Source organism: Tamandua tetradactyla, chromosome 11 (genome assembly GCF_023851605.1).
Source record: "Tamandua tetradactyla isolate mTamTet1 chromosome 11, mTamTet1.pri, whole genome shotgun sequence".
Lineage (NCBI taxonomy): Eukaryota > Metazoa > Chordata > Mammalia > Pilosa > Myrmecophagidae > Tamandua > Tamandua tetradactyla.
In genome coordinates, this window is record NC_135337.1 from 13,517,748 (window position 1) to 13,530,554 (window position 12,807).

General features: G+C 41.4%; 1 protein-coding gene across 6 annotated transcripts in view; it reads left to right on the plus strand.

The window, feature by feature from the left end:
• The first annotated feature begins 3,107 nt into the window (after nucleotides 1–3,107).
• The window catches only part of SORT1 (sortilin 1), a 77,144-nt gene continuing 67,444 nt past the window's right edge, over nucleotides 3,108–12,807 (plus strand). For 2 of the 6 annotated variants that reach the window (XM_077120006.1, XM_077120007.1), the window contains exon 1: nucleotides 3,108–3,466. In XM_077120006.1, the coding sequence (XP_076976121.1) occupies nucleotides 3,158–3,466 (309 nt within the window). In that variant the 5' untranslated portion in view covers nucleotides 3,108–3,157. Of the gene's footprint in view, nucleotides 3,467–3,754; nucleotides 3,955–12,807 lie in introns of those variants that run through there. The other 4 variants (XM_077120009.1, XM_077120010.1, XM_077120011.1 and 1 more) reach the window with 3 other exon arrangements.

Below are 12,807 nucleotides of genomic sequence, written 5' to 3' on the forward strand. Positions count from 1 at the left end.
GGTAGTCCACCGGTGGATAAGGCAGAACTGGTTGGTGGTAATTCACTAGTGAGAACCCCAGAATTACTTGCTGGGATCTATGTATTGGGTTCATTAACATTTGTAAGAAACTACTCTATGATGTGAAATACATTCTGATTATTTGAGTAGGCTGAATTCTTATTAAATTCATACTGTAGTTTCAGCAAAAAATAATTTGTGGTTATGTACATTTGGAAGCTGCAATGACAGGAAACAAATTTAGAAGAATTTTGCCCTAGACGCACTCATAAGGAAAGGAAACTATTATATATTGTCACCAATGTTCTGGGGACTATTCTAATGATTTTAATCTACTATCTTAGTGAATATAACATGTTCATATATATATATATATATAATATCATGTTCTTAGTTTCTTTGATGTTCACTATTTTATTAAACCCTAGTGGAAAATAGCATGAAAAACTAATTATCAAATGTATTGGGTACCAACTGTATGTCAGGTACTCTTAAGCATTGGGCATAGAGCTGTGATATGGTTTGTGTTTTCATGAAGCTCAGACAATCAGTATTCCCTTTTAGCTTAGTTTAGGTCAAAGTAGAAATGGACCAAGCACACTGCTTAAGGGAGAGGTGAGAGAGGTGTGTGTCTGAATCACATGAATTATGTAGGGAAGAAAAATACCAAGAAGTAGCTCTTAGCCCAGAGCTTCAGCTTATACTACATTTTCCTCCCACTGCCTGGGAAGTTTATTTGTATCTGAGAGTACAACTAGTAAAACAGTAAATATACCCTCTAAATTATAATGCATATTCTTCAAAGAGTTAGACCTTTGATTTTCTGTAGAAAATCAAATACAAAAAATTAAACATTTCTACAAGGTTTCTTCTTGTGTCCATTTAAATAGAAGGAATGATCTTACTAGGAAAAGCAATGGTTTTGTGATGTGTAATCGCTTTCTATTCATCTTTCTCCTAGAGAATTTATCTTAGAGAAAAGTTTAGTTTCAATAAGATAAATACACATATTTTGGTCCTACAAGTAAGATAAGATCTTATGTGCAGTGTTTCATAAGGGAGAATTGATAGTGAAAAGTTTTTGTATTTAGTGCCTGCTATTAAACAAAATTGAAATACTATATTCATTTGCTCATTTTTTTCAGTTCCTAAACCTAACCCGTTCCCCAGCAGTTGATAATTTGAGGAAGGAAATATATATATATATATATGTATATACTATAAGCATATAATAGCTATTAAAAATGGAAGGTACTAGATAATTGCAACACCTTAATATTCAATTTAGAGTTAAATCTGCATAGGATAATTCCTTTAAAATAATCTTTTATTAAGTGTATTTGGTAATTTCTCCAAGAGATGGCACTGTCGAGTTGGCTCTTTTCAGACAGTAAGACAATAGACCATTCATCTTTGTGTCACCTAAACAAAGAAATATTCCTTTTAATCCCTCTTCTCCCACTAATCACATGCTACTAGAACTGACTGTCTTGTGATCTACTCCATAATTGGCATAGATTAAAAAATAATCTGTATTTTAAAAAATAGTTCCGGAAAGGAGAATATTGTTCACTAGATTTCATGGCGCTTTATCTTGTCCGTTCAGTAGCTAAGAACTTAGAGGACTATTCTAGTGATTTTACCATCCTCAGGTGGCACTCAAAAATATTTTTCAGGCGGGCCACGGCGGCTCAGCAGGGAGAGTTCTCGCCTGCCATGCCAGAGACCCGGGTTGGTTTCCCGGTGCCTGCCCATGAGAAAAAAAAAAAAGAGTGAAAAAACTACCCACAGAATGGGAGAAAAAAAAAAAATATATATATATATATACACATATATACATACATATAAGATATATATATTTTTTTTCACTTCGAACCTGACCAGAAGGATTTTGATGTAAAAATTGGGTTAGGTGCACCACACCATTTCGCTCTACAATGAATATACTCTCATTTGTGTTTACTGCCAGTTTATAGTTAAAAGATAATTTTCAGTTACTTTCTTTATTTGGATGTAACATTTTGCATATTTTTTGTATCTTTCTCTTTGCTACCTTTTATATTGAACATCTATCATTCTGAAGGGATGGAGTCAGATTAAAGATCCAGAACTAGTTTTATTTGTGCTGCACGTTCTAAAAGTTGTTTGCAGTTTCTACAGTAAAGGGTGCAGCGTGGGGGGGTTGTTTTATTTATTGGGGGCGGATGCTAATTTAGGGGACATCATAAACAGAAAGCCAAATTTGTGCATTGCATTCACTGCACGGTTAAGGCATATGGTAAAGATAAATATGCATCTATGAAATGACCAAATACAAGGTAAGCATTTCCCCCTTTTTCCTGCCCCTAATGTCTAAGCTACTTTCTCACTCCAGGAAAATCAGTAATTATGCCTTTGGCCTACCTCCCTGTAGAAGAGGAAGGCGAATGAGGCCATATGTAGTGGAAAGACTTTCTTCACTTTTGCATGAGTCACGGATGTCCTGATGTCTATCTGCCTCTGGAGGATTTGGCCCACACAGTTCGCGTTCACCTTGGCAGCAAGGCTGCTGCTTCAGCAGACAATGGGCGCCCCAGTGCGCGGGGGTTAAAAACCTGAAGCACCAGTTTACGACGAAGCCCCCTGTTGCAGCTGAGCGAGCTCAGGAATTCCCTGAGATTTTCCAGGCGCTGCCGCAACCGAAGGAATTTTAAGGGAATTAAATTCCCTTAAAATTCCCTGTCTCTAGGGAAAGGGAGGGGACTAACCCAGCCTTAACTTGAGGGTAACAGAAAAAATACCAAGGAGAGCGGGGGGCTTCGCGGGAAGGTGGGGAACGCTCCCTAAGCGAACTCTGGAAGCCCGGCCCCAGAGACGCCGGGCGAGGGCGCGGGGGAGGGGCGGGGGGAGGGATGACCTCAGCCGTCTCTGCCACGTTCCAGCCAATCAGTCCTGCATCCTGGCATCCGAATCCAGGACCCCCTAAGCCAGCGGCGACGCGGGCCAATAAGGAGTGGACCGGGGAAGAAGGACAGGCGATCAGCCTACGGGGGCGGAGAGGCCCGGCTGCGCGTATCCAAGGAGCGCCAGGCTCGGGCTCGGGGGTGTGGCGCGGCGCCGGCGGGGGTGGGCGGGCGCGCCGGGCGGCAGGTGTCGGCGGCGTCGGCATTCGGCGGCGATGGAGCAGCCCCGGGGAGCTGCGGACAGCCCCTTGCGCTGGCCCCACGGCCTCAGCCTCCTCTTCCTCCTCCTCCAACTGTTGTCGCCCGCGACCCTCGGCCAGGACCGGCTGGACGCGCCGCCGCCGCCTGCTGCGCCGCTGCCGCGCTGGTCCGGCCCCGTCGGGGTGAGCTGGGGGCTGCGCGCGGCCGCGGCCGGGGGCCCGTTTCCCCGCGGCGGCCGTTGGCGCCGCAGCGTGCTAGGCGAGGACGAGGACTGCGGCCGGGTCCGGGACTTCGTGGCCAGGCTGGCCAACAACACGCACCAGGTGAGTGGGCGCCGCCCGGACTGCGAGGTGCCGCCCCCGGGGCCCCTCGCGGCCGCCTCTACGGCGGGGACCCCCATTCTTTTCCTCGCGCGCTTCGCGTCTCGGAGGAGAAGGAGACCCCGGGCTGCTCGCGGGCCTGGCCCCGCCCGTGCACCCCGCCCGCGGCCCCGAAACTGCGGCGTTGGAGTTGGGCTCGGGCGGCCCCCGGACCCGCTGCCGGCACGCCTGTGTTTCGTCACAGGACAGGCAATCTTAGACTTTTCACGGCATTCTTTTTTTTTTAAGTTGTCAAAATCTCTTGAGCGTCATTGTTTTCCGTCTGTAAACAATCAGGATCCAAAACGCTAATGTCTACCAGGAAGCTGGAGAAAGCAGATACCTCTGAAGTGCTTGGAGAAGTTGGGCTCGGAAGTAAAGGTGTGCCCTCTCTGGATCACTGCTTTCAGGGGGACAGAAACCCGAAGAGCAGTTGCTGGACGACACTTTTTGTACGTGTGTGTGTGTTTTAATAGTTAGAGAAAGGTGCAGGTTCGGAAATGAGATGACAGTACATATGTGATCTTCTTCAAACCTGGCTTTCTGTCGTGGACATCCCACTCAGGCCAAAATGTCCATATCCAGCCTTCTCAGTATTTCCAACAGTAAGATAGACGTCGCAGAGATTCTGCTTTGAGTCAGTTCCTAGTCAGAAGTTTCAAAATCGTGGCAGTTTCTCTGGCCGTGGGGACAAGTAGCTCAACCTTTGTACACTACTGGATTGACAAGGCCGGTTGTTAGGGATGTCCTGGCTCCTTGCTTCAGTCCAACTTGGGCGTCTTCCTCATGTTTTTCTCAAGTTAACGATTTAGTTGTTGCCACCCACATGTGCATAATGTACCCACATGTGCATAATGTACTTTCATTTTAATGTATTTTCTCCCTCATAGTCTTGCCTGTTTTCTCCACTTTATTTATCATGATTGTCCTTTTTCCTCTTTCAAAGAGAATTGCTGTGTTGTCCTTGTGTTGCTTTGTCCACATTGCACATCAGCCGAGCCTCAGTTTACCCTTGAACTGTCTTTCTCCCTCTTCCTGGGCCATACTTGTTATCCGTGACATAGTTCTCACATCGGGGACCCAGGGCACTCTTGGGTCAAGGCACAGACATTCTGAAATAATTCAACTTTATGCAGCCCAAGCAGTTGGAAGAAGGTAGCCAAGTTAGCACTGAAGGGTGGGTGGGTCCGTTTTGTGCATGTTGATTACTGATGGGGTGGAAGATTTACTGAGAAGTCTTCCTCTTTGATGAGGAAAAAAAAAATTGTGTAGATTTCTTTCTCACAGCTGGGGGTTGAGAAAGACTTTACAACACTGATGCTTAAATTATCCCAAGACAACTTCCGTTTTTGTGACAGCTAGATTTTGCATTCTCACTTCACATTTCAGGTTCTTCCCTTGCTGGATGGATCACCTTTAGGTCTGGTGCTATTCCTGGATTTATTCCTTTAGTCACAGTCTTCTGTGGTTGGTTTGAATTGATATGTCATTTCTAATACATTGATTCTTAAAGTAAAAAGTTGAGAAAACTGATTCAGGGGGCTCTTAGGCCAAATCTACTCCAGAGCAGATCTGAAACCATTCATTTATTGAAGACTATGTAAAGAGACTCCCTCTAATTTTTTCATTTTATTTAGCTAGTTTCCAATGATTTTTTCTAGTTTCTATTTTTTTTTTCATTCTTTTTTCAGTGACCTAATTAAAAATAGCTATTTTTGTATTGGTTAAGCATGTATGGTCTCTTCTTCAGGAATCCCATTTTTTGTTGTTGTTGTTAGTTGATATCTGATCAAAAGTAGAGCCATTGTTAGTAGGCTTCACCTTAAAAATGGTTAGGTAAAGTAGCTGTTAAAGATTCTGTTTCCTGAACCAAGAATTGTTATCTAATTGTCTGCTTTGCTTTTTCATTCTCTATTTTTGTAAGTCATAATAAGTCTTACAGACTGTATATAGAGCTCTTGTATTTTGGGATCCTTTTATAAAAAGTGTGAAAGAAAAGTATCAGCATGGCAGACCAACTTTTTATCAGAAATATTGTACACTTTTGTACAGCTGGGGAAGGGACGTGTCATTTTCTCTATAAGGCAACAGAATTCAATTCTGAAGAAAAATCAAAGATTCTTGATTTTCTTATTTTTTGTAAATTGATGCTGTTCATTTCAAGTCATATTAATTTTATATAAACAATATATGTGAATGCTCACGAAACACCCAGATTTCTGCTAGATACTGGGGGTGCTGTAGATGTCCTCCCCTACTCCCAGAGATATTTCAGACTGGAGAATGAAAATCTCCAGCACATTTTAGCAAATCTCCTAGACCTGTTGTTGTGACTTATTTTGCTTGTGAGAATATATTGGCATTTAATTAATCTTCTTAAAATAAAATAATACTAAAGCATGATAGTGCTTTTGGTCTTTTTGTTTTAGGAAACCTGTGCCCTACTAACTCAGGGTTCTACACTCATGAAATCCAACAGTTTGTTCTCTAGCCTCCTTATTTCTCTCTGGGAGGTTTTCTTTCATATCGTTCCCCACCCCCCCACCCCCCCACCCCCAATCTCTTGATTTTAAATTTCACATGTACTGGATTTAATTATTGTGGACAGTATATATTTTTCATATAGAGGTCATCATGATTAAATGCTGTCTTTTAGGATTTGAGGAAGGACAGATAAATATTTTCTCTTCTGTTTATATTACTATGAAAAATTTGTAACAACTTTATGAGAAAGAAGGCAGGAGTAAAAATATTGGCTATTCCCTTAGGGACATGTAAATCAAAACCACAAGGAGATACCATTTCACACCCACTGGAATGGCTACTATTAAAAATGGAAAATTACAGGTATTGGAGAGGATGTGGAGAAATAGGAACACTTATTCATTGTTGGTGGAAATGTAAAATGGTGCAGCCACTGTGGAAAACAGTTTGGTGGTTCCTCAGAAAGTTAAACATAGAATTACCATTACCTGCCATCTCGCTTCTAGGTACATACCCAAAAGAAATTGAAAGCAGGGACTTGAACAGATATTTATACACAGATATTCATAGTGGCATCAACCCAAGTGTCCATCAACTGATGAATGAGATAAATAAAATGTGTATATACATACAGTGGAATATTATTCAGCTTAAAAAGGAGTGAAGTTCTGATACATGTGGCAACATGGATGAACCTTGAATACATCATGTTGAATAAAATAAGGCAGACAGAAAGGGACAAAAATTGTGTGATTTCGCTAATATGAAATAATTAGGATATGCTAATTCATAGAGTTGGAAACTAGGACACAGGCTACTAGAAGCTGGGATGGGGAATGGGGAGTGTTTTAGTTTGTTAATACTGCTGGAAATGTGATATGCAATGAAATGGATTGGCTTTTAAAAGGGAATTTATTAAGTTACAAGTTTACAGCTCTAAGGCCATAAAAATGTCCAAACTAAAGCGTCCAGAGAAAGATATCTTGATTCAGGAAAGGCGATGGCCTGCTGGAACTCCTCTGTCAGCTGGGAAGGCATGTGGCTGGCGTCTGCTGGTCCTTTGGCTTCTGGTTTCAAACAGCTTCCCCGGGAGCATTTTCTTGTTGCTTATCCAGTGTTTCTGTGTCTGCTCTGAGTTTTTTCCAAAATAATTCCCTACTTTAGGACTCCAGTAAGCAGGTTAAGACCCACCTTAAATGGGAGGTGATACATCTCCATGGAAACCACCTAATCAAAAGGTTCCACCCCCTAATTGGGTCAGTCACATCTCCATGGAAACAACTTAATCAAAAAGATCACACCCTAAACTATAGGTCTGTCCCCACCAGTGTGGTTTAGGATTGAAAGGATATGGCTTTTCTAGGCTACACACCCTACTCAAACCAGCACAGGGAGTTCATACATAATTGGTACCGAGTTTCTGACTAGGGTGGTGGTGAAGTTTTGGTATGGATGGGGGTGATGGTAGCATAACATTGTGAATGTTACACTGAATTGTATATTTGAAATCTGTTAAAAAGGGAAACTTTAGGTTGTATATTCTCAGAATAAAAAATTTGAAAATCCCTTAGACCTGCCCAACCCAAAGAGAACCCTAATATAAACTATGGGCTATAGTTAATAGTCTAATTATAGTGTTCTTTTATCACTTATAACAAAGGTACCACACTAATGAAAAATGTTAATAATAGAGAAAACTATGGAGGGGACGTATATGGGCTCTCTGTACTTTTTGCATGATTTTCTGTAAACCTACAACTCATAAAAATGTGTATGTATGTATATATATATGTATATGTTTATGTATATACTGTTATTAAAAACAGAAAACAAAAGGGATGACCAGAAAGCAAAGGAAGAAAATAGCTGCTTGGGCCTTACCAAAAGTTACACTCCCTAATTTTGTTCTGAGGGCTTGACATATATCAGGAAAAGGCAGTATTTCACAGCGGGCCTGGCTCTGGGGCCAGCCTGTTTGTATTCAAATCCTGGCTCTGCTGTTTTATTAGCTGTGTTATCTTGGGTAAGTTATTTAACTCTCTCTGAGTTCTAATGTATAAAATGGAGATAATAAGAGTACTTAATTCATAGAATGATTGAGTGTGTGTGTGTTAATGTTTGTATTAATGCACTAGAACAGCGAGCATAATCAGTATTCAGTAAGTAGTTAGCTGTTATTTTTATTATTTATCATTTATAAAGGCCCTTTTCAGAGGCTTAATAAATAGACTTCCTTTCAAACCTAAAACTTTACATGCTATGCTTATAATTGATTCTTTCCTGCAAGTGTTTGGAGTGTCTATGACATGTATAACCTTTGTACATAAGAGAAATTGAGCAACCCTAGAAGATGTTATTAATGTTGGTTGCTAAGTTGGGTTGCTGCAAAACACTCCTGCGAGCACCCTTTTGAGGGTGGGCATGAAACTGTTTTAAAGAAACAGATGAAATGCCTTGGCCAGAATCATGGTGGTGGCCGACAGAATCTCCTTACCTCTCATCCCGGTGTCAGACAATTTGGCGATTTCTTTAAAACTTTTAAAACTTCTGATTAATAAAGCCAGGAGCTGTTGTTCATTTTCTGTCCTCTCTCTTCTGTTACTAACTACTTCCCAACTTCTGCCCCAACATCAGTGTGCTTGGTTTCTTAAATAAACAGGCCCCAGAGAGAGGCTTGTGTTGTTTGGGGTGTCAGCTCCGAGAAGAATGCGTGTGTGTTTGCTGTGGTGCTGGCAGGCCTGAGTGCAGGCCAGCAGGGCCCAGTGTCCCTTCAGAGGCTTCATGGAGCTGCTACCCCTGCCTGTCGTGGTGATGTCAGATCTGTGTAATTCCCAGAAATCCGAGGGCCAGCACCTTTACTGCTTCAGAACTTCCTGCACTCTCATTTATTCTAGTATTTAGCCTCACTACATACCACCTTGCCAAGCACCCACACCCCGACTTCTAGTTTATTTAATCTACTTTTGTATCCTGTTTCTTCCATTTGTTTTGGGGTCAAGGTATGTATGTGAATTTTATAGGGTCTCCTTCTTAGTCCTGTTTGAACAGAGTGCGCAGAACCTTCCTGAAAAGTTCTCTCCCATACAGCACACTAGTGAGACCTTTAACCCATCGAGGGGTGTTAAAACGATGTCTGCATTGGGGATTTCAGTGAGAAGCGTCAGCAGATTTGATGAAGTACAATTCATCTCTGGGAAGGGTAAGTCTTCATCTGAGGTTTGGTTGGGGTGAAAGTAGAGAGCTGGCCAGGTACGACAAATAGCCTGAAGAGAACGCAGTGTAACAATTGAGTGGGTTCTCTGTTGACGCGAATATCTGGCTCCGTGCATGGTGATCTTTAATTAGAAGTCTATATGAGTCTCATGTCTGTTTGTGGAAATAATTGGAAGAAGGCTTATGTTCTGGCCAATTTCTAAAGGCTGTTTTCTTTTTACAACGGTAATCATGAAAATGACAATAACAATAGACTCTCTATCCTGCTGTTTTGAGCAGATCTTTCATGTCAGGGTTACAAAAGCAATCAGCAGTTGCTTCTGGGCTGTGCTGGTTCCCAGTCAGCCCTGTCCACAGGTTTGGGGTCTCAGCGGGTGACTGCCGCGACCGCAGTGCTGCCCTTGCCCTGGTTTGCCTGTTACTCTTGTGCAGTCGCCATCCGGAACGGTGCCTGGCACTGAGGTGCAGTGATCAGAACAGGAGAGCCGTGCCTCCTCTTGTTTCTCCCCACCCCCACTCCTCAAGAAATTGCTGTGTTTTGAGGCTGGTGAAATGATGTTCAGATGTTTTATGTGACTAGGGGGTCCTAAATGGATAGGACCTCCAGTGTCAAAGCCGACAAAACCACTGAATTTGACACGTAATTTTTCTAAAGAGGGCTCTGAGGCATCACCTCCCAAAAGAACATGAAATAGAGATTGCATTTATAAATTTCTATTTCTGTCCCTTTTGTAACTAATGGTCCTAGTGCATATTTTACCCCCTTTTTTAAAGTGTGGTGAATTTGATCTTCCCACTGTGTGCCTTGCTGATCCATATGGAGGCGGATTTGGGTACTAATGAGGTTTGAAGAACAATCAGATCAATTTCAGTCAGTTCTAGGCAGCTTTTTGGTGTTTTCGTAATGACTACCCTCACAGTTGGGTTAGTAACACGTGGCTTTCAGCTAGTTGGGTTGAATGAATCTTTATGACAGACACTCTACTCCCATAAAGGTTGTTAGGTGAATGCTAGACCCATTTTTTCTTAAGATTGAGGCTGTTTTTCCCTCTCCGCCTATACCCCCAGGTCTCAAGAAACCATAGTAAAAGTAAAATTTTAACATTCATACTTTGGTGTTCTACTGGGAGAGTTTTCTCTGAATATAATTTATTTTCTGTTTTGCCTTTCAGTATTTGGCCCTCATCCTCATTTACAACATGAGAAATTTTGGACTAGATTTTGTATGTCTTTAAAAATTCTGTGATTCATCTTGGTATTCTCACAGGCAGTGGGGACAGCCAAAGCAATAGGCCAAGCCTCCAGTCTTAGGGTTTGTTCATGTGAAACTTAATCCTGCAAAAGATAGGCTAAACCTACTTAAGATTAGGCCCAAGAGTCACCCCCAAGAGAATCTCTTCTGTTGCTCAGATGTGGCCTTTCTCTCTTGGCCGACACAGCAAGCAAACTCACCACCCTCCCCCTGTCTACATGGGACATGACCCCCAGGAGTGTGGACCTTCCTGGCACCGTGGGGCAGAAATCCTAGAATGAGCTGAGACTCAGCATCAAGGGATTGAGAAAATCTTCTTGACCAAAAGGGGCAAGAGCAGAATGAGTCAAAATAAAGTGTCAATGGCTAAGAGAATCCGAACAGAGTTGAGAGGTTATCCTGGAGGTTATTCTTATGCATTAAATAGATATCACCCATTTAGCTAAGGTGTAACGGAGAGGCTGGAGGAAACTGCCTGAAAATGTGGAGCTATGCTCCGGTGGCCATGTTTCTTGAAGATAATTATATGATGATATGGCTGTCGCAGTGTGACGCCGTGGTTGTGAGAGCCTTGTGTCTGATGCTCCTTTTGTCTACCTTATCAATGGACAAGTAAAACACATGGATTAAAAATAAATAAAGAATAGGGGGAACAAATGTTAAAATAAATTTAGTAGATTGAAATGCTGGTGATTGGTGAAGGGAAGGGGGTAAGGGGTATGGTATGTATGAATTTTTTTCTGTTTTCTTCTTATTGCTTTTTCTGAATTGATGCAGATGTTCTAAGAAATGACCATGATGATGAATATACAACTGTGTGATGATAGTGTGAGTTATTGATTATATAACAAGAATGGAACAGTCATATGATAAGAATGTGTTTGTATGTGGTTATGTATCATACATAAAAAATAAAGTTAAAAAAAAAACACTGTATACCATTCTATCTTATGCTCATTAAAAAAAAAAAAATCTGTGATTCCTATGAAAGAATAGGAGGCCAGAAGTTGTGATCACAAGTGTTCATAGGTTGAGTCCAAATTTAGAAGCAAATTGAGGCTCTTCTGCTTCAGAGATGAACTTGAACATAGCCAGGATTTCACATCTGGGGGTGATTTGTTACCACCTCCAGTGCTTACTTCAGTGAATATAAGTGTTCTCAAAGATAGCAGGAGTATTCCTTTCATATAGTTATGAAAGGCATTGACTCTCTTATTTGGGGGAGCAAGGCTTTATTATTCCTTGGGAGCAATGCTTTATTATTCCTTGTTGGCTGAAAAATCTAATACCAAGAAAAGCTACTAGCTTGGATAGTCCAAAAGCAAACCTTGTAGATATATTTAGCAATAAATTTCTTTCTTCCTTCCCTGCAGTATGATGCCAAAACTGGGGCTTTTTTTGTCTTGGCTTCCTGTGTGTTTGAAAATAGATGGTCGGCTTATCACCAGTATACTCAGCCTTGTGCTAGTTAGAAACTTACGTGTGATTATTTGGCTTGTTTCATTTTCATTAGAAGAAAATTATTTATGCCTTTGCTTTTTCTAGGACTTATGGATATTCTCTCTCTCTTATGTTTGCTTTTGTTGAAAATTTTATTCTTTTCTTCCTGTCTCTTCTAAAAAACCCAGTTCTTATGTTGTACCTGAGCCAGACTGCAAGTCTTGTTCAATAGTGAGATCATCCTGAAGGATGACCCATCCCGGCTGACCTGGGAAGGGAAATTTTAATTAAGTTTAATATTTCCCAGACAAGGTAGAACAATTCAAATGTCTATTTAGTACCTATTACTTGTCATAATACAGAATTCAAAACACAGATAAATTGCAAAATTTAAAAGAGATTTCAATTCTCAGTTTGAGTCCTGGGTCTGCTGCTTCATAGCTGTGTGATCATGAACAAATTATTTGACACTTGTCTTCTCTGACCTTTTTGGTTCTGCTTTTTATTGTTTGTTTTGTATTTTTACTAGAGACAGCTTTTAGGATTCTTTGGAGAGTCATTATGAGAAGTTTTATCAAGAGGCTTTGTTAAATGTAAAATATTATGTCATTGTCATCATTAAAACACTTATTAAGCCATCTGCTGTGTAATAAGTGCTGCACTCTTCCTTGCCCTCAAGAAGCTTGAATCTCATGGAGTCCAGAACTGTGCACAAGCAAAGTTAAACATTAAAGGTATTGGCATTGGTGCCGTCTTAAGATTTGGGTGTACAAAGACATCTAGCTGGGAGTTTGGAAGAAGGCATGAGCACTATAGTTCAGTGGTCTGGGAGAGATGGAGAGAGAATCAAGATGGAGGTGATTCTTAGAGAGATCTGTAAGGTGGAGCCTTTACAGATGGGTCTGTATGGAGGTAG